This window comes from Poecilia reticulata, chromosome 17 (assembly GCF_904066995.2).
Source record: "Poecilia reticulata chromosome 17, P_reticulata-male-v2, whole genome shotgun sequence".
NCBI classification, from domain to species: Eukaryota; Metazoa; Chordata; class Actinopteri; order Cyprinodontiformes; family Poeciliidae; genus Poecilia; species Poecilia reticulata.
Genome location: NC_088846.1, coordinates 22,544,331 through 22,562,549, shown reverse-complemented (window position 1 = coordinate 22,562,549; position 18,219 = coordinate 22,544,331). Strand labels below are relative to the sequence as shown.

Sequence of the window (18,219 nt, the reverse complement as noted above, 5' to 3'; positions counted from 1 at the left end):
TATTACATGGGGGAAAAAAAAATATAGAAAATATCAAGGAGTATGGATAATTTCACAAGATTTAAGTACATTTGTTGTAAAATAATAGACTAAAACACATCCATAACTTATGAAGCATGCTGTATATTGTTATAAGGCTTTTTCGTAATTAAAGTAGCACTTGCTTTGCTGAAGTTATTAAAATAAGTTATTGAGTAAAAGTTTAGGTTAATTTGTCTTACAGCTTATTGGTCTTAAACTTAATCACAAAAAAGTTGTTTTTGTTTTTTTTTTTTTCATTGAAACTTGCAGAAACCCTGAAAGAAAGAAAATAAATGTGTTGCCTTTTGTAAAAGAAGAATCACTCCAAGAATTTTGTTGACAGTCCACTTTGCCAGCAGCGTCAACTCATCTTGTTTTGCCCAGCAAGTTCAGAGGTTAAGAGGGGTTTGAGGCAGGAGTCTGATCAAACCATAAAAACACTTCCAAAGGTCAACATTGTTTGCCCTCTATTTCTAAACACAGAAGGACTATTTTGTTGTTGGGCCTCGCTCAGTGGCTTGCAAATTGGACTTTAAATTCTGGCCATTTGTGGTTGCAGCTTTGGTTCGCTCCTGCCAGCAGTTGTTACATCAGTCACAGAGAGATAATGAATTGATGAATGGGAAACAAACAACATAAAATAACCCCACCCCCCCCCAAAAAAAAATAATGGCAAAAGACAAAGTGAAAAAGATCAGAAATTGAATTAATTGTAGGCCGGGAATCACTCACTGATGGTTATTATGCAATGCAGAGATGGTAAAGCCACAGCCAGATACTGATACAACATATGGAGCAAGCAGATGCTGCAGGGATGCTCCAGGAACGTTTCCAACCAATGAATAAAAAAATGCTGGTGAAAAGATTTCTATTTTATATTGAGCCTTTGAATTCTTTGACATTTTGTCTCTGGCCGACCCGTAATTATCATCAGCAAAAGGTGGAGTTTGGAGCAGGTTCTCGAACTGCTGCTAATCAGCAGACACAGCAGAAGCCAAATGGATAAGTGTTGTGTCATTGGGCTTTGCAGGGCAAAAAAAAAAAAAAAAAAAACACCATCCAAATGGTTTCTCATGCAATTCAATGACTAATGTATCAAACATAAAGTGAAACAAGCTGACACTGGAATGAAACACTTATTTCCCTCCTCCTTCCCCCTTTCTTTCCGCAGGCATTCCCAGCAATCATGGACCAGTGCGTAAGTTGTTCCAGCTTTTTAATTGGCATGCTGACTAATGGGTTTCCTCCCCCAGTCATGACTAACTCTTGTTGAACTGATGATGTTGGTGTGAGAACCTGTGGCACATGTGTAGCAGTGATCAGCATGTTTTACACGGTCAGAAAAATCCATTTACACCAGACATTCTTGTAGAACAGCACATTTTATATCCCGGTTAATCAATGAAAGTGGACCAATGCATGGAGGGAAGAAAAATTATTTTTTTTTTTTTTGTGCATCTCATGAAGAGAATAACATGCACTTAAGCCCGGAATGATAAAAAAAACTAAAAGTTTTAAAAAGGAAAGATTTACCTTAGATCTTATATGTTTTCATATAATAAAAAATTGTCATTTCTGTAAACAGGCTTTCTTATTCTTAAAATTTTGCATTTTGAGCCTCTTGAAAATCATAGCAGAACAATTTTATGGAGAATAACACACAAAATGATGGAGCTTGAAAACAGTGCATTAACAGATGACATATAAAGATTTTTTTTAATTCAAAGCTTTGTTGTACAAAAATAAATGAAAAGAGGATTTTAGCTCAAAGCCTTTACCATGACTTTTTTAGTGCCTTAAAAAGTATTCATGCCATTTGAACCATTTGAGATTTTGTCAACTTACAACCACAAACTTCTATGTATTTTAATCAGACTTTATATATTCAATCAATAAAATAGTATTTACAATAACAGTGAAGCAGAGGGTAAATTATTTCTTGTTTGAAAAAGATATACCAGAAATTTGATTGGTACGTGCATTTGTATTCAACCAGATAGAACTGGCAAGCGGCCAAGAAATTCATGGCAACTCTGGAGTAGCTGCAGAGACCAACAGCTCAGGTGGGAGAGTCTTTCAACAGAACAATTAATTTTGCACTATGCAAATTTATGCAAGAGTGCCAACAAGAAAGCGGTTGTTGGAAGAAGTCACAAAAAGTTTCTTGTGACTGAAGCCATGCAGAGAACACAGCAGCCATGTTTAAGATGGTTCTGACGTCAATAGAGATCAAACTGAAACTTTCTGACCGTGTGGAAGATGCTACGTGAGCTTTGATACCAACCCCCTGAATGCACCACCCCCACTGAGAAACATGACGTTGGTGTCATCTTTCCATCGGGATGCTTTTTCTTGTGCACGGACAAGAATGCTGGTCAGAGCTGAAGGGAGCAACTTAGAACAGGGCAGTTCTGGACAAAAACATCTAGAGAATGTTTACAAAGAAAATCCTTGAATCTAAAGAGAAAGCTTACCTTCCAGTAGAAGAATGATTGAACATAAAGCCAGAGATACAATAGAATATTGCTCATGCCTTAGAACGACCCAACCAAAGTGCAACCCTACATCTAATTAAGAATCTATGGCAGCCTGGCAACTGCTGCCTACTGAGGCTCAGCAGCAAATCTTCCAGAGTTACAGCTCTTTTGCAAATAATGCCTTCATTTTGTAAAGAACAAACCCATAAAACATGCAGCTTTTATTGCAGGGAAAGTTTGTTCTGCACTCTGTGGGGATGAATACAAATGCATGTCACAAACTTTAAATGGATTACTTTGTGTTGGTCTGTTATTTGAAATCTAAATATAGTAATAATTTTTACCAAATGGGGGATGAAAACGGTGTAGATGCTTTGAGAGAGCCCTGCTACATGGATGTTACATCTACTTTAGTTTTTTTTTATAAAAACAGTCAAAATGTGTGCTCAAGTTGTGTTAAAATGTACATTGTTTACTAATTAGCTTTTCTTTTTAATGTTGCAATTGCCCCTGCATTAGCACAACAAAGAAAGATATCTGCTTTACACTCCTGAATATTTGCTCAAACACACTCGCGCACGCACATGCACACACACACACACACACACACGCACACACACACACACACACACAGTCACACACACACACACACACATGCAAATATGTGCCCAAAGCAAAAGCAAAGAAAAAGCCATTCTTTATGAAGACGTGGCTCCAGCCGCGCATCCCTACGCATGTTGATGCCTGAAGGTGACTCCACATGCTGAATAAAAACAGCCACTTCCATGCATAGACCTCCCTGCCTTTCTGTTGTGGAAAATTCACTTTGGCTGCATGCACGCTACTCTGTCTGTGCATTAATTCATTTATTACCCCCAATGTCCTGCTATAGCTTTCAAATAACTGATATAAAACAGATGAGATGTAGAATACTGTAAAAAACGAAAATAATAAAACTGGACTATGCATGCTATCCCCCTCCCCGCTTTCAAAGCATAGAAAGTTGAACTATATGACAATTGATGTAATAAATACCCTCTCCATTTCCACGCAGATCGAGCAAATGCTTCATCTCTCGGTGTTGCAAATCGTAACCAAGGTAGGATCATAGGTTTTGTAACTTCAGCATGACATTACCAACTCACAGACAGAATTGACTGCTTATTGATCGGCTGTTTAAAAAAAACCAAACAAAAACAAACAAACAGAAAAAGCCTTTGTGTTGGTATGGAAATGACAGAAATCAGTAGGCTGTTTTGACCAAAGCTGCCTTTCATCCTGCCGCCACAGACACACGCTGGTCCTTACAAGGCAGACCTTTTTTTTTTTTTGTTGTGAGAACACTGCAGGGAACGGGCCGCGTGCCTCAGGATCACCGAGTCCACAGCCTTCTAACCTCTTTGATCATGCCCTCTTTTTAATTACCCAGAATGCTCTCTGGGGATGCACCCTTCTGCCTTCTTCTTAAGGTAGAAAAAGGAAGTATAAAAAAAAAGGAATCGCAGAGATGGAGACGGAAGGAGAAAAGAGGCTTCAGGGAGGTTTATGTAGATTGATCTCCAGCTATCTCCAGCTAATCCGCAGGCCCAGATATCCTGTGTAGTGAGTGTTAAGTCGCATCTGCACCACTGCTCTCACAACTAGGAGGAGGGAGGAAAATTAAAGTAAGACTTTAAGGATTTCCAAAATAAAGGGAGGGGTTCTTTTTTTCATCTCACTTTTGTAGATAATACAATGTTGTGTTGACAGAACTACAAATGTTCCCTTTATTTTTTTTTATTTTGTCTAAATCTATTGTGTCAACATAAGGCGTCTGGGCACATAATTCATCTGAATGAACTTTCTGTCAGGAGCAGTAAGTTTTCTGGGCACACTTTTTCAAAACAAACTGATGAGGTTATCACTTAATGCACCGAACATTTCAGAGTGAACAACATTTCTGTGGTCAGAGCTGGTGTATTTGAATTTCAAATGAAAGCAGAACAGCTAATCGTTTTATTTGTGCTACAGAAGAGTTCTTTAAATTAAATATGAGCCAGATTCATTAAACCAAGCAAATTAGCACATGTTCATGAATTATAAACAGCTCCGAAGAGTATGTGGATTTTTGTGCATGTGGTTTCGAAATGAACCGATCAAACAAAAGCCCAGCAAGCCCACATAGATCTATGTGAATAGGTGTGAAGATCAAAACCTGCAGTCTTACGAACCAAAATCTCTTCATTATGATTAATATTTGCTTGTTTCTTGTATTTACAACACGTCAACTGAACATGAATCTGCTTATTTGCTTTGTTAAACTGTGTCAAAGGTGCTCCAATTAAAAGAATAATCAATTATGTCCATCACAATATACAGTAAATTTTTATTTAAACAACACACTTCTTCTGGATTCCAGCCATTTGGGATGCAGCAACTATTTGTGCTGGACTGTAATGTAAAACTGTCGTTTTAAAAGCTGAGACAACGATGGGAGGGACAGGATTACTTTGATTACTGAATCCTATACAGCAGGATAAACACATGAGGAACAGATGTGACTGAGCATGAGGCTCTGGCACAGAGAAAAGTGTAAGCAGGGATGAAAAACACAGGAGTGCACTGAAGTTACTACGAACAGACCAAAAATATCAAACTAAATTTAAAGTTGAAGAGATTGTGACACAAACTAGGCTAATAGTATGAAGAAATCCAGGGTGTGCTTTGGTGAGCTTCAAAGTGGATTACCTTTTTGAAGCTGGAGATGCACCACACCACGGCTGTCCAACTTCCGCTCTCGAGAGCCACTATCCTGCAACTTGAAAAGCATTTTTTTTAGAGTAAAACTAATATTAGAACTTCCTACAAAAGTCACAAACAACCTCGAATGAAAGTAAAGTACAACATTAATTACAAAAACAACAACGTCATAAACTGTACCTATTTTGAATGGCGTCTCTTTCATTTGATGGAGTCGGGGACAGAAATACAGTCTGCCTGAAGTTGTAGAGTGTTTTCTATTCTTGCAGATATCTTCTAATTTCTACAGGTCAGATTGTTTACGCTTTAAACCCTCGTGAGAGTGAAGCATTCAGTTGGTTTGATGAATCTTGTAGGCTGCGATGCTTCAGGTGTGTGACCTTACGTCTTCTAGTTCAGAAATAAAAATCTGCTGAAACCTGATTGGGCAAATTCTAAGTTTCTTAGAACGGCCATTGTGACATGCTATAAAGAAGACACTTTTTAAACAAATTGAAAGAATTTTCACATTTTATCTGACAGAACAGCACAAAGTAATAAACATAAAAAATATGCAAAATGTGGAGTTATTTAATTCTGACACTGAGCCCCAACAGCTGATCTGTTGGGGCTATCAGCTTGGTGTATCTGGAGAATGATGGTCAGTGTTATTGCACATTAAACAACAGTTTGTAAATTTTTCCACAAATTCTAAATTCAGTTTAGGTTAAGACTTTGACTAGTCCATAATTTTTGTGCAGCTTTTAAAGATTTCCTCCAGGATTGCCTTGGATTTAGCTCATTTCATTTTCCCATCAAATCTGAACTACTATCCTATCTCTGCTAAAGAAAGGCACCTCCAAAGCATGATGCTGCCTCCACCATGTTTTCCAGTTGTTTGCATACCCAGATTAATTCACACACGTGGATTATTTTTTACATATCTGGTTGCTTCTGGTGCATTTGGTTGCACTGGATTTATTTTAGAGGTATCAAACTAAAAAGAACTAAACAGCAATTTCTTTCACAAAGAAAAATTGTGGAAACCATTTATTATTTTCATTTTACCATTTTGTGCTAAAATGATGACAAAATAAAAAGAGACACAAAGAATGATCTAAAAAATACTGAAAGGATTAAGAAATCGCAGCTTTCCAAGCTTACTCAAAATTCAATGTAATTCAATTCGGTTTTATTTGTATAACAAAGGTTTACAACAAATGTTGAATTGAGGCACTTTACCAAAAATACACTCAGTTCAGTCAGTTTCTAGTAATAACCAGGGCCATTTATGTGAGTTATTCTCCTCTGATGTGCCTGTTTGTTGACTTGCTAAACAATACTGCAATCAATAATCAAAGAAATGTGTGTCATGTTGGTGTTGTTTGCTTTATCTGACAAATAGCAAAGTAATAAGGCCTCTAGTTGAGATTCAAAGTGCCTATTATGTCATTTTTATTACTAATAAACACCATGAATAAAATCTAATACACAAGACTAAATGTGCTTCCAAGATATAGATTTGTGATTGTTATTTTTGCTTGGACAATGCCAGTAAAGCATGAGATCTCTGATGTTAAACTAAACTGGCCAGTTAGAACCGTTTTTGTATATCTCACTTTAAATCCAAGGTAGAAATTACCCCAAAAAACAAAGCATTTCATAATAGATGTATTCCTTTCCTTCCTTTCTTGTATTGTTTCAGGCTTTTTCATTGCCTGAAACAATGAAAAAGCCTTGAGTCATTGCCAGAAACAAGCATTTTTTCTTCATAAATGAAGCAGTCAACTTTACTTATGCACACTTTCAAATTAAAACGCATTAGCCAACGCAATGCTCCCGTAAAAATGGAAAGCATTTGCTATTCTGTCTTTAGAGATGATATTTTATATCTCCTCCGCAGTCAAGTGGTGTATCATAACACTGGCGGTGCATATTGAACTTCAGAGCCTTAAATCACTGACTAATGATGAAGCCTGTATGTTAATATAATAAGAGGAGGCAAGACTGAAAGCAACGTTTCAGCTTACACCGACATCATGGCAAAAGATATTGACCGGGTGTAATTGAAGCAACAGTGTTCTTGCTCCAAGCATATAATTAGCGGATCCTGTGTCGGAGAAATATCTCCAGTTATGATTAATCGTACTGGTGAATCTGTAGTTATAAACGCCTTTCAAACTTATTAAATGCATCAACGTGGATATGATTTAACTTTGCCTTTTGCATGTAATTAAATAGAGGTGCTGCTGTCTCTGTGGGGTCTTGGTTGTCTTTAATTATCCTTTTCAAGCTTCGCAAATTAGACTCGATTCTTATGATATTGGTTTTGTTGCTTTGAAATTAAACACTTAACTAGGCTTGCCACATGTAGCCAACATAACTTCCTTGGTCACATCGGATCATGATCTTTTGCAAAAAAAAAAAAAGAAGAGTTGCAGGAGATATGACTGAGTGCATTGATTTGTGACTCCCAGCCTCTTATCATACCGTGGTTCACTGTATCTCTCTGACTTCAGTTGCAGAGTATCAGAGGACATCAAGACCTCAGAAAGATGAGAAGATTAGAAAATCTGTCAAATTGAAAACATTTCCTGTCCTCCCAACACACAAACTTTACTTATTTGGGTTATTAATGAGTCAATATTAGTCTAATTGGCTCAAAAACATTTTGCACGAAGGAGAAACACCCGAGTGCACGAGATGCAATGACATTTAAAACACACACCCTCCAATTGCGTCAGATGTTTGTCCTTCGTGTCACTGTTGTGGCGCTGCTGTAGAGAATTTTTCTCCCTGTTGCTTCATGTACCGCCGAGGCCTGAGGACGGATCTGTCACAACAGTTACACTGTTAAAATGTCACACATCTGACAGAGGTGTGCGGCACACACGTCTGCAGAGGGTGTGCTGCGTGGTGCTGTCTTCCCCTGCTGCCGGCACCAGTTCAGGAGTAAATAATGTCCTAAAAAGCTATTATACTTAAATTCAAGCAGAAAGACTGTGTCAAAAAGCAAAAGTCACCTATTCTATACTGATTGTAATCCAAGTAAAAATGCAATATTTGTCTATTTTTTATTGAAAAGCCTAGTTTTGTTGTGCTGTAAATTAGGGCATATCTGAAAATCACATGACAACATGTTTCCAGTTCAGTAACTAAGAGGATGAGTTACAGAAAAAAAAATTACACATCAGATTTAGAAGTTATCGCTAAAGTTGAACATATCAAATAGTCGTTTCAAGGTTTTAGGAAGTTCTTCTGGGATGCAAAAAAAAAAGACAATTAGAATTAGAATTAGATCTCTAGGGAATCAGATCAATTCTGAATTAATATAGTCGTGAAAAAGCCCTGACTTGCTATCCTTTCATTCATCTGTGACCTTATCTAGCAGTTATATGTATATGTTTTTTTATATTTTAATTCTTGATATTTGCATCATGTTCTGAGTGACACTTTCTAGCATCAGTGTGCTTTATTTATTTATTTATTTTTTCCATTTCTCTACACCCTCTAACACAGAACCAGCCAAATGGCTAACATGGACTTGTACGACACAAGCTACTTCAGGCAGCTTTGAGGGGAGCCCACAGTCCTGAGGCACAGCCAGAGGACACACAGAGCATCATTCACCCATAGGCAACAATGTGAATGTGTTGACTGGGCCACGAAGGCTGAATTATATTATATGAACAACATGTTTTATCATCTTATTTAGGATTTACAGTTTGGTATTAAATAGTTTAAATCTGTCCAAAGTGTCTGTCTCGGTGTCTGGTTTAATCTGTCTTGGCAACCACATTATTTTGCACCACTGTTTATTGATAATGCTGAAAAGAATCTGTCACAGAGCACGTTTGTGCATTTTAAGTAAGACAGACTGGGAATAGTGCAATATTTCCCTACGCAGTTCCTTTATAAATAAAATTTCAATACACATAAAAACAGAAAAATCATCCATCATCGCACATAACAAAATGTCATACTGAAGATAGAAACCTGGATCCACAGGTGGAATTTCCGTCCACGCAAACAACACAAGCAACGTCTTAGTAAATGATTTTGAGTTAGATGCAACCCCAATGCTTTTTTAATCAGTTTTGGCATGAAAAATTATTGTTTGTTCTTTTTTTTTTTTTTTCTGATGCATGAGCCGCACTACTGAAAACCAAAAATGTGATTACTATTTATGCAGGAGGAGATATCCAATTACACTGAAATCTTTGTGCAAACATTACCTCTTCCCGGATTTCACCTCTGCCAGTGGAAAGGCTTCCTGAGATAATTGAGTTGTGAGGTTTTATCTAAAAAAAAGGAAAAACTTGAACATCATCTTACGTAATCCCCTTCACTCTATATTCAAATAAATAAAGATTTGATGGGCACTAAGGCAATCCATTACTGGGAATGGAACCTTTTTTTAACAATGTGGTATTTTGTGTTGAAAGCTTGACTACAAATATGAAAATAACACCAACTGGAAAGGCTGTAGTATTTTGTTAGTGGTTATCCCATACATACAGAAAACCGTCTTCATAATGTTCTGCCAACGACCTTGACCCTCCTTCCAACAGTAGAAAAAAAAAAAATCAATTCACTTTGTAGATGTTATTTCACATAACTCAAAAGCAGAAGGGATTTTTAACAATTCAAAACCAACACAAAGCCACAGCCAGGCTGTTGGTTTGGAACGATGAATTCAAGGTTGCTAGGAGAAACTGAGCATTTCACAAAAAATATATAGACCAGGAAGTGTTGTGACTGATGCTGAAATTCAGTATTCACAATATTGCCATTTTAGACACTAAAGTATAATAGATACATGAACCTGCCCTACTTCCTTTGATTCACTGGTCCTTACCTCCATGTTATGGAGTGCTACACATACAGATGTAGTCCACTGTAGAAAGCCTTTCACGGCTTTCTAGAGTTTTCTTGAAACTTCATATCTGCTCGCCTCGAAATTTTCCCCAAACTCACCAGTTGATTGCTTGTGGGTCCATTGCAACAACCATCAGGTACTTTCCACGAATGTTCCAGGTACAGCCTGGAGCTCATCAACTACTTTATTTGAACTCTTCTGAAGTTAGCCAGGTACGGCCCTGGATCTTTCCTGGAACATTTTTGAAATATATCAGGTACTACTTGTGAACTTTATAGGAACATACTAAGTCTTTTGCTGGAACTTTCTTATAGACTTATAAGAGGCTTCCTTGGAAATTGCAAAGTATTTCCAGGTTACTTCCTGAAAGGTGTGCAGTGAGTTCCAGGAAAGTACCTGGTAAATTCCTGGCATCATGCGGTGATTTTTGAAAACTACGCTGTGGGTTTCACTAAAAGGTCTACCAAAGTTTCTGCAAAGTTCCAGAAAAGTTATTGGAAAGTACCTGTTAATTTCTAGGAAAGTATTTGCTGTACTAGGCAATAATGCTTTCTTTCTTTGAAAGATGTTTACCTCTAACATTCTTTTACAAACAACAGCTGTTTAGTACAAATATTTTCCCATACAGCTGATTGTTCTGTCTTTTTCAATACTGTTTGCTGTCCTTGATTTGGCCCTTCCTCACTTGCCTGCTACTCAGTAAGGACTCCGAGCTGCGCAGACAGGACAGGAAGAGGCAGCTTGTGCCCTTTGAACCTGCTTGTTGATGTTCTGCTCTGCCCCTTTCACTGAGTGATCTATTAATCACGCCTTCCTGTCTACCTCTCCTGCCCTTTCTGCTTTGTCTCTCCAGCTCGGGTGTGCGACAACGCGATGCTGCGCTGTCAGAACGGCGGCACGTGCCACCACCACCAGCGGTGTCACTGTGCCCCGGGCTTCACGGGTGTCCTGTGTGAGAGAGCTAGATGCCAGGGTCCCGGAGAGTGTGATGACCAGCTATCTGGACGGGCAGCACTCCACCATCACCCCATAAAGCATCGGCTGTTCTTTCCCCTTGTAATGATCCTGCTTTCAGTTGTTTCTCTTTGCTGAGAGGCTTGAACCAAAATCCTCCAAATAAAACCCTAAGACCACAAATGCTGAGAAGGAACTCTCAACCTTATGAACATGGAAAAAACAAAAAACAAAAACAAAGAATGTGTGGACAATGTGCTCAGTATAAGCAACTTTTTTGTATGGCCAAGACCAAGTTGGTGGGCAAAGAAGAAAGTAGCGCAGCAGGTTTAGTGACGTAAAGATTTCTGGAAAGTGCAGTGAAAAAAAAGACACTGTTTTGTAACCTCACATGAAAAGACAGTAGGTGCCCTTGCTTTGTGATAATGTCTTTCTGTAGTATCCCATCATAGAGAGACCGAAGATTCTCTGCTCAGACGACGCAAGTCGGTTTCTGGTGACAAACTGTACAAAAACAAGACACAAGATTCCTAAGTATCATCTAAAGTATTATGAGAAAATATGGTGAAGCAAGATCTCTTAAAAAGATAGTTTGGGTATTTTTGAAGTAGTTATTTTAAGTAACAGTATCTTTATCTGCAAAACAGTGACGTCACAGTTAAACAAGTTGGATGACAAGTAATGAATAAGGCTAAACGCTAACCAGACAGAAAACTAAGGCAGCGAGTGACAGCCTGACAGGAAGTCTAAATTATTACTCAAACTCTTGTCTAGTTTAAACGTTTTACACAGACTGGTGAGGTGATGATGATCAGGCGATCTGAAATCGCAGGCAGCCACTTTATTTTAGGTAGAACCACAGACATTGTCCTGCTAATGATGCTAAACATCTGAAATCAGGTCATATTTGTTAACGATATTAAAACCTTCAAACAGACATTCTGTTTGTTTGATACAATTATTCACACGATACCAGTATGAGTCACGTTTTATTCCAGAATTACAAATATTATTAACAGGAGATGTTTTAAATTATGAAAAAAAAAAAAAGCTAAAATGGATGACCATGCTAACTAGCTGTTAGCCTTTCATTGTTCTCAGTAGTTTCTCGCTTTTCTGACAAAAATCATGGTGACATGACAATCTGTTTCCTGCAAGAACGGAAACTATTACTGGTAATATCTTCACACTGACTCACAAAAAAAAAGAGAGAAAATCTAAACTATCACTTTACGACATCTTGCCTCGCTGCCTCCCATTTTCATACTTCCATTTCTACCATGGCCGCCTCCCCGCCCAGCACCATCAGGCCCCCAGCCCTTCCTGTGCTTTAGTGGCCGTAGTGATTTTACTTTGCTGCTGCAGGGTGTCTGTTGTTTTGCCTAAAGCTGCACATGTATTACTACCAATCCCTCCCTACAATTTCCAGTCTAGTATCTTTTTGTTTTCAGAAGCTTTGTAGAATTGCTTGAGCTCACCTGTATCCGAAAAAAGTTGTAAAATACTGTAAGTGTATTTAATTTTCTATAAAACAGATATTTTCATGATTATGCAAAACAAACAAAAAAAAAGATGTATTACTTGTTTTCTACTGCTGCTGACCAGTCCTTCAGTAGACGTGGGCTAAGAGTGACTAAGGAAATTGGTTGTGTTCAAACTATTATTATTATTATTTTATTTTATTTTTTATTTTTTGCTTGTGGGACACATGGCTCTCGTTGCCTGAGAGCTGCTGTCAGAATATGTTTACATACACGCCCATAAAATACACTTCCACCAAAGCGCAAAAGAAAAAAAAAAACATGTTTTTTGTCTTGTTGTTGAAAAGTAGTAATTTTATTAGGCAGAAACATAACATTTGAGACAAAATGTGAAGAAAATTTGTTTATTGTCCACTGATAAATGCAGGCAAATTACAAATACTGAATGTCATTTTAAAAGATGTTTCAAAGCCATCAGTTTTGATCACTGACTGGTCCTCTGAAGCACCAGATCCTGATAATAAGCAGGCTCCTCTGTAACACATCCATGTCGTGCTTATGAAGGAATCCTGGATTGAAATCCCATCAGTTTTATGTAAATTTAACAAGAGGAGGAAAGAAGATTGTGTGGCCGTTGCAGAGGTTGTCCGGCTCAAATCTGTAATCAGATCTAATCCTCGAATCAAACGAGAATAAGGGAAGTTTTTTTTTTTTTTTACCCCGAGCTCCTGCAGATGAAAGCCATGCATCCTGCTGCGGGAGCCGCCACAAAGCCGTGCTCTCCGGAAATGAGCTCTAATTCGTGGAGGGTCAATGAATAGAAATGAAGTTGCGTCCCACAGGGTGACATATTGAGAACTGAGACCAATTTTATTCGAGGGATTAATTTTACTCCTGAGGTTGTCATGAAACGCCTAATTGTGCTAGAGTTTAATGTAAGTGCCTCTCATTAAACGTCACTGTCTCTGATAGAAAGCAGTAGCCTTTTTGTGAATAAGACTCTGGAGATTAGGAAATTCTGTTTGTCATGGATTAATCCACTGTATAAAAACCACTTACAAAGGGATGGATGTTATTTTTTAAGAAAACGTGACATTTTTTTTGGAAGCGTTAACCCAAGTGCTGGTCATGCACATAAATCTACAAAAGATAACACAAGTAATAAATATGTGTTTGTCATTTTATTTAAAAAAATAAATAAATAAATACTCAACATCCATATTTGTGTGATTTTTAAGGGATGTTTTAAGGGTAATCGTCAGGTCAGACATTAAATTAGAAAAAAAAACCAAACAGTGGTAAACTGCTTAACTTTTAGCCATATTTGAAAGTCACTATCTTTGTTGACAATCAACAAAAGCAGAAGATGTCGACTGCGAAAAAAATAAATCAATAAGTGGACAAGCTGCTGCAGCAACTTGAAGGTCTTTGTCTTTTATAATGCAAATAGTAATATTTTTAAGACTTATTTTTTCATTCTGGCTGCAAGCGTTGACCTGCAACAACGCTGCATTTTACCAACTGCAAAAGTGGTAGACGAATTATAAAACCTATTTCCCACTTTCACAATTTTTTTTTGTGTGTGTTTGCTTTGTGGTCACACCTTAATATCTCACATCATCAAACGGATTTTAATGTCATGCATAAAAACACCCTGGATAAATACAGAAAGCAGGTGTAAGATGATGGTTTTTCTTATTAGGGGAAATAGGCTGTCCAACCCTCTCTGACCCTGTGTTTGCAGATGCCCTCCATTCATTTCTGGATCTAAATCTCTTGGGAGCTGACTGAGCATCCACACTGCACTTCTCACACTTTTAGTTTGAAAATAAATCCAAACCCAGACATCCTTGCACTTTCAGAGTTAGACACTCTTTTGTGTTGTTCTTTTAAACCCCGACAAAATACAATAAAGTTTCTCGTCGTGCTGTCGCAAGATGTGAGAAAGGAAAGGGGGAATTCATGAATTCATCACCATTAACATATGACGAAACATGTGCGCTCTGACTTGAATGCTTTTATATGTTTTTCTTAAAAAGAATGCTTGAGCCAACGCTGAAAATATTTCTTTTGCCTGATAAATTTGTTCTGGTTTTGCAGATGCAGCAGGAGGCTTCTTTCAAGGGGTTACATTCAGAGTTCCCCCCCATCCCCACAAAAAAGAGAGACCAAATTCTGTTTACCTCTTGCATTCCCCACTGTTCCGTGTCACAGCAGTTCCTTGTCCTTCCTCTTTTCACATCTGAGACCCAGGAGGGGGTATCAGGAGGACACTTTTAGACACAGGCAGTCCTTGTGTTCTGCCGCCGTCAGCGCTGGTGGCACCAGCACAAAAGTTACGTAACAGAAGACATTCAGGGGTATTCAGTGTCTGGGAAAGAGGAGGCTGAGCAACACGACTGGAGCACTCAGCTCATTTGCAAATCAATATCAATATTCAGCCGAGGTGAAGATGGCCTGCAGCAGAACCGAGAACTCTCCGGGGACAGAAGCGAAACCTCTCCCAGCATTTAGCACCGTAAATAGTACCGTTGTAAGGCACGTGTAAGAAGTGCCAGCGTGTCAAAATGTTCCTACTTCGCTAAATATCGCCAAGAATTTGAATATTAATTGTTTTCACGCTTAAAATAGAGACAGACGCGCTCCTTCAAAAGCCCCTCCACCGGCTGTTAAAAAAATCAGAGGATTGGAGGAAACCAAAGCTTCTATTTAGGTCACCAGTAGCAGGATGTTTATCTACATCGCCCGCTGAAGAACTGGAGCTAAGCGGCTGCAGGTCCTCACAGCTCTCGTTTCTCACTCATCAAGAACTCGTCTATGACCCTGTCACCAGGAAAAACTTTCCCCCTTGGTTCAGCGCCTGCTGAAAGACGAGAAATAAAGACAGCCTGGTTCCATATGGAGAGCTGCAGTTGTTAGAAAGACTTTCTTTTCTGTTCGAGCTGCTCTCAAAGAGCGCGCGCTGCCTGGGAATGAAAGTTTATTTATTTATTTGTTTGCTTGTCAGTTTGTTTGTCTAGAAAGTTTCTTTGCAAATGCTGGCATCGAGTTGAGGAAGAAGTTACATACGGCTGCACAATGTTTGCATGCACAAAATTAAAAGCACTGTACAGAACTTTTAGAGTAGGGAGACAAAGTTTGACTGACGATGTTCTCGTATAAAACATCTCAGCACTCGCTTCCGTTCTGTTGAAAAGGTCCAGTTTTTTAACCTTATAGGTGCCAGAAGGTGATTTGTCCTCATTGTGGGATGAAATTATTTTACATTGCAGCACATAACCCACAATTAAATCCTTTCAGGTTCACTTTATTTATAATGTATGAGCCGTATGCAAACCTCTTTAAAAACAACAAATAATTTGTTGCCTATTAAACTTTGTTTTTGAGTTGGCTGAAGCAAGCTGACCAGACCTGGGAGGACGCATGGACAAGTCTCCTGGCTAAACGACTGACAGTGTGTCCCATTTTGCTTCATAACAGTTTATTCCATATAATAACTTGCTTCTGAAGAATAATGTTTTTTTGTTATAACCCTCAAACATCAGGTAATGCATGTAGTTATTTATTAACTTTTATTATTAGCTTCTTCATTGCTACAATGCAGTTGTTTGAGGAAGAAGGGATCATATTTAAACTAGTGGATTCAAACCTATATGGTTTAATATGGAATGGACTAAAGTTTAAATATTTGAGGTTTAATAGCTAAACCACAAGAGATGAACTGATCAGTTATTACTATTTTGTTTTTTGCTTTTTCCTGATCTCCGATTTTGAAAAGCAATTTTATCAGCTTTAACTGAATCCGACTTCATTTTAAGAACTATAACTAACAACTATTCTAAATATTTCTTTTTTCTAGCACTCGTTGTTTTAAGTGAGGAAAAACCTTTTCTTATACCGATGACAGCTTCACACATCCAAAATGACATTGCCACTGTTTCTAATAGGAATCATGAGCAACCATTCAGACGAGGAAAGAAATAAAACAACAACATATTTTCAGTGCTAGAGTTACAGTTGAAACCAGAAGTTTACATAAGCCACATAGAAATACAAGCACTGTGGAGGATGACACAGCCCTACCAGCTTCAGGCAGCGTCTCCACCAGGTCTTTGGCCTTTGCTATGGGGTCCATCTGTACGTTTTGAAGCAAAATACATTCAGCCATCTGGAAATGACCCAGATTTGTGCAGGTCCACAATTTTCTTCCTGATACTTCGGTTGATTTCTTTCGAATTTTCAATCAGACAAGAAAGCATTGTGCTCCAGGTTTGGTCTTAAAATGCATCCACCGATGTGCCTCATATTGACTCGAATGTGTCAGTTCAACTATCGGAGGTTTGTGAAAGGAAACCCAACTCGTGCATTATAAGAGAGTTATCTCTGATTCTGGCCAAATATGTGTAAACATCTGAATTCAAAGATAATTACAAAAAATTCTCTAAAAACATTTCTGTCTAAGTTCTCTAGCATAGAAATTAGTAAATAGAAATAATTTTGGTAATTCTAACTAGACAGAAAAAAAAATGTAAATATGTCTTTTTATTCAGTGTCTGTAAAGCGGAATATCTCCACTTGTTATAAATCTCAAAGCTTTAAAAAAAAACCTTTAGAAAAAGACCATAAAAAACACCCACAATGCAGTTCTTTATTTCCAAATGCAACACTATACTGTAGTGTGATTAGCCTTCCTGTTAGCAGCCTGAATGAATGGATATGCTGACCTAAACGTGCAGTACAGTTTACACTGTGAGGGCACAGTGTGGCACTTTGAGATACTTTCCCACTGGGTTTTGTCAAATCGTTTATAAAGAAAATGAAATCAATGTTGATGCATTTAAGGCAGATTGTTGATAGTAGCATTGCTGTAATTATAGCTTATGTGTTAACTGTCAGAACTGTCAAAGAACATTGGGAGTCTTACAATTTAATAACTTAAAGCCGAATTTAATAAATACCTGCATCACACTAGTTTATGGTGATTGGATCACAGTTGATGCATTAGACTTTTCAGTTTAGGTAATTATAATAAATAACTAAACAAACATGCCCATTTGATTTGCTAATGTACAACACAGTGCTTAAAATATAGTAAGCTATATATATATATATATATATATATATATATATATATATATATATATATATATATATATATGTATGTATTCCCTCAATAGAGTAATTAGAGCAAAGAATAAATAAAAGTTAAAGGTCTCAAAAGTATTTCTATCAAAAACTTATTTGTCAACAATTGAAGTGAAGGTTTTCTTGTTAAAGTTAAAATTTAGGTTCAAGAGATTTGCTATTGAACTCACTGACTGAGGCGAATCCTCCCTGCATTACTAATTCCATATTATTAATTTCATGAGAACGTCCGTCCTCTCCTCCCAAATCAATTCTTTTCAGTTCCAGCTTTAGAAAGTGTTTCGGCCCTATTTGTGCAACAACACAAAAGAAAGAAATGGCACTCATGGAAAGGTTGGAGCAGCATGCCATATGTGGCTTTATCAAACTGCTATTCACATCTCTGACATTGCAAGGACAGCTGGTGGGTGGTTCGCTAGCTTGGCACACAGAGCCCAGACTACACCAGAATCAATAGACAGAACAAAGACAGAGTTAAGCTGCCTCTTCTAGAGCATGATTGAAATGATTTTTCCTTCTCTCCCAATTACTCTGTTCTTGCAGT

At 37.8% G+C, this 18,219-nt stretch overlaps 1 protein-coding gene across 8 annotated transcripts in view; it reads left to right on the top strand.

Moving 5' to 3' along the window:
• LOC103479750 (netrin-G1-like) overlaps positions 1-13,724 on the top strand; it is an 87,383-nt gene extending 73,659 nt beyond the window's left edge. For 6 of the 8 annotated variants that reach the window (XM_017310192.2, XM_017310191.2, XM_008434378.3 and 3 more), the window contains 3 exons: positions 1,193-1,219; positions 3,553-3,597; positions 10,949-13,724. In XM_017310192.2, coding sequence (XP_017165681.1) covers positions 1,193-1,219; positions 3,553-3,597; positions 10,949-11,187 — 311 coding nt within the window. In that variant the 3' untranslated portion in view covers positions 11,188-13,724. The other 2 variants (XM_008434376.3, XM_017310194.2) reach the window with 2 other exon arrangements.
• The last annotated feature ends 4,495 nt before the right edge of the window (positions 13,725-18,219 follow it).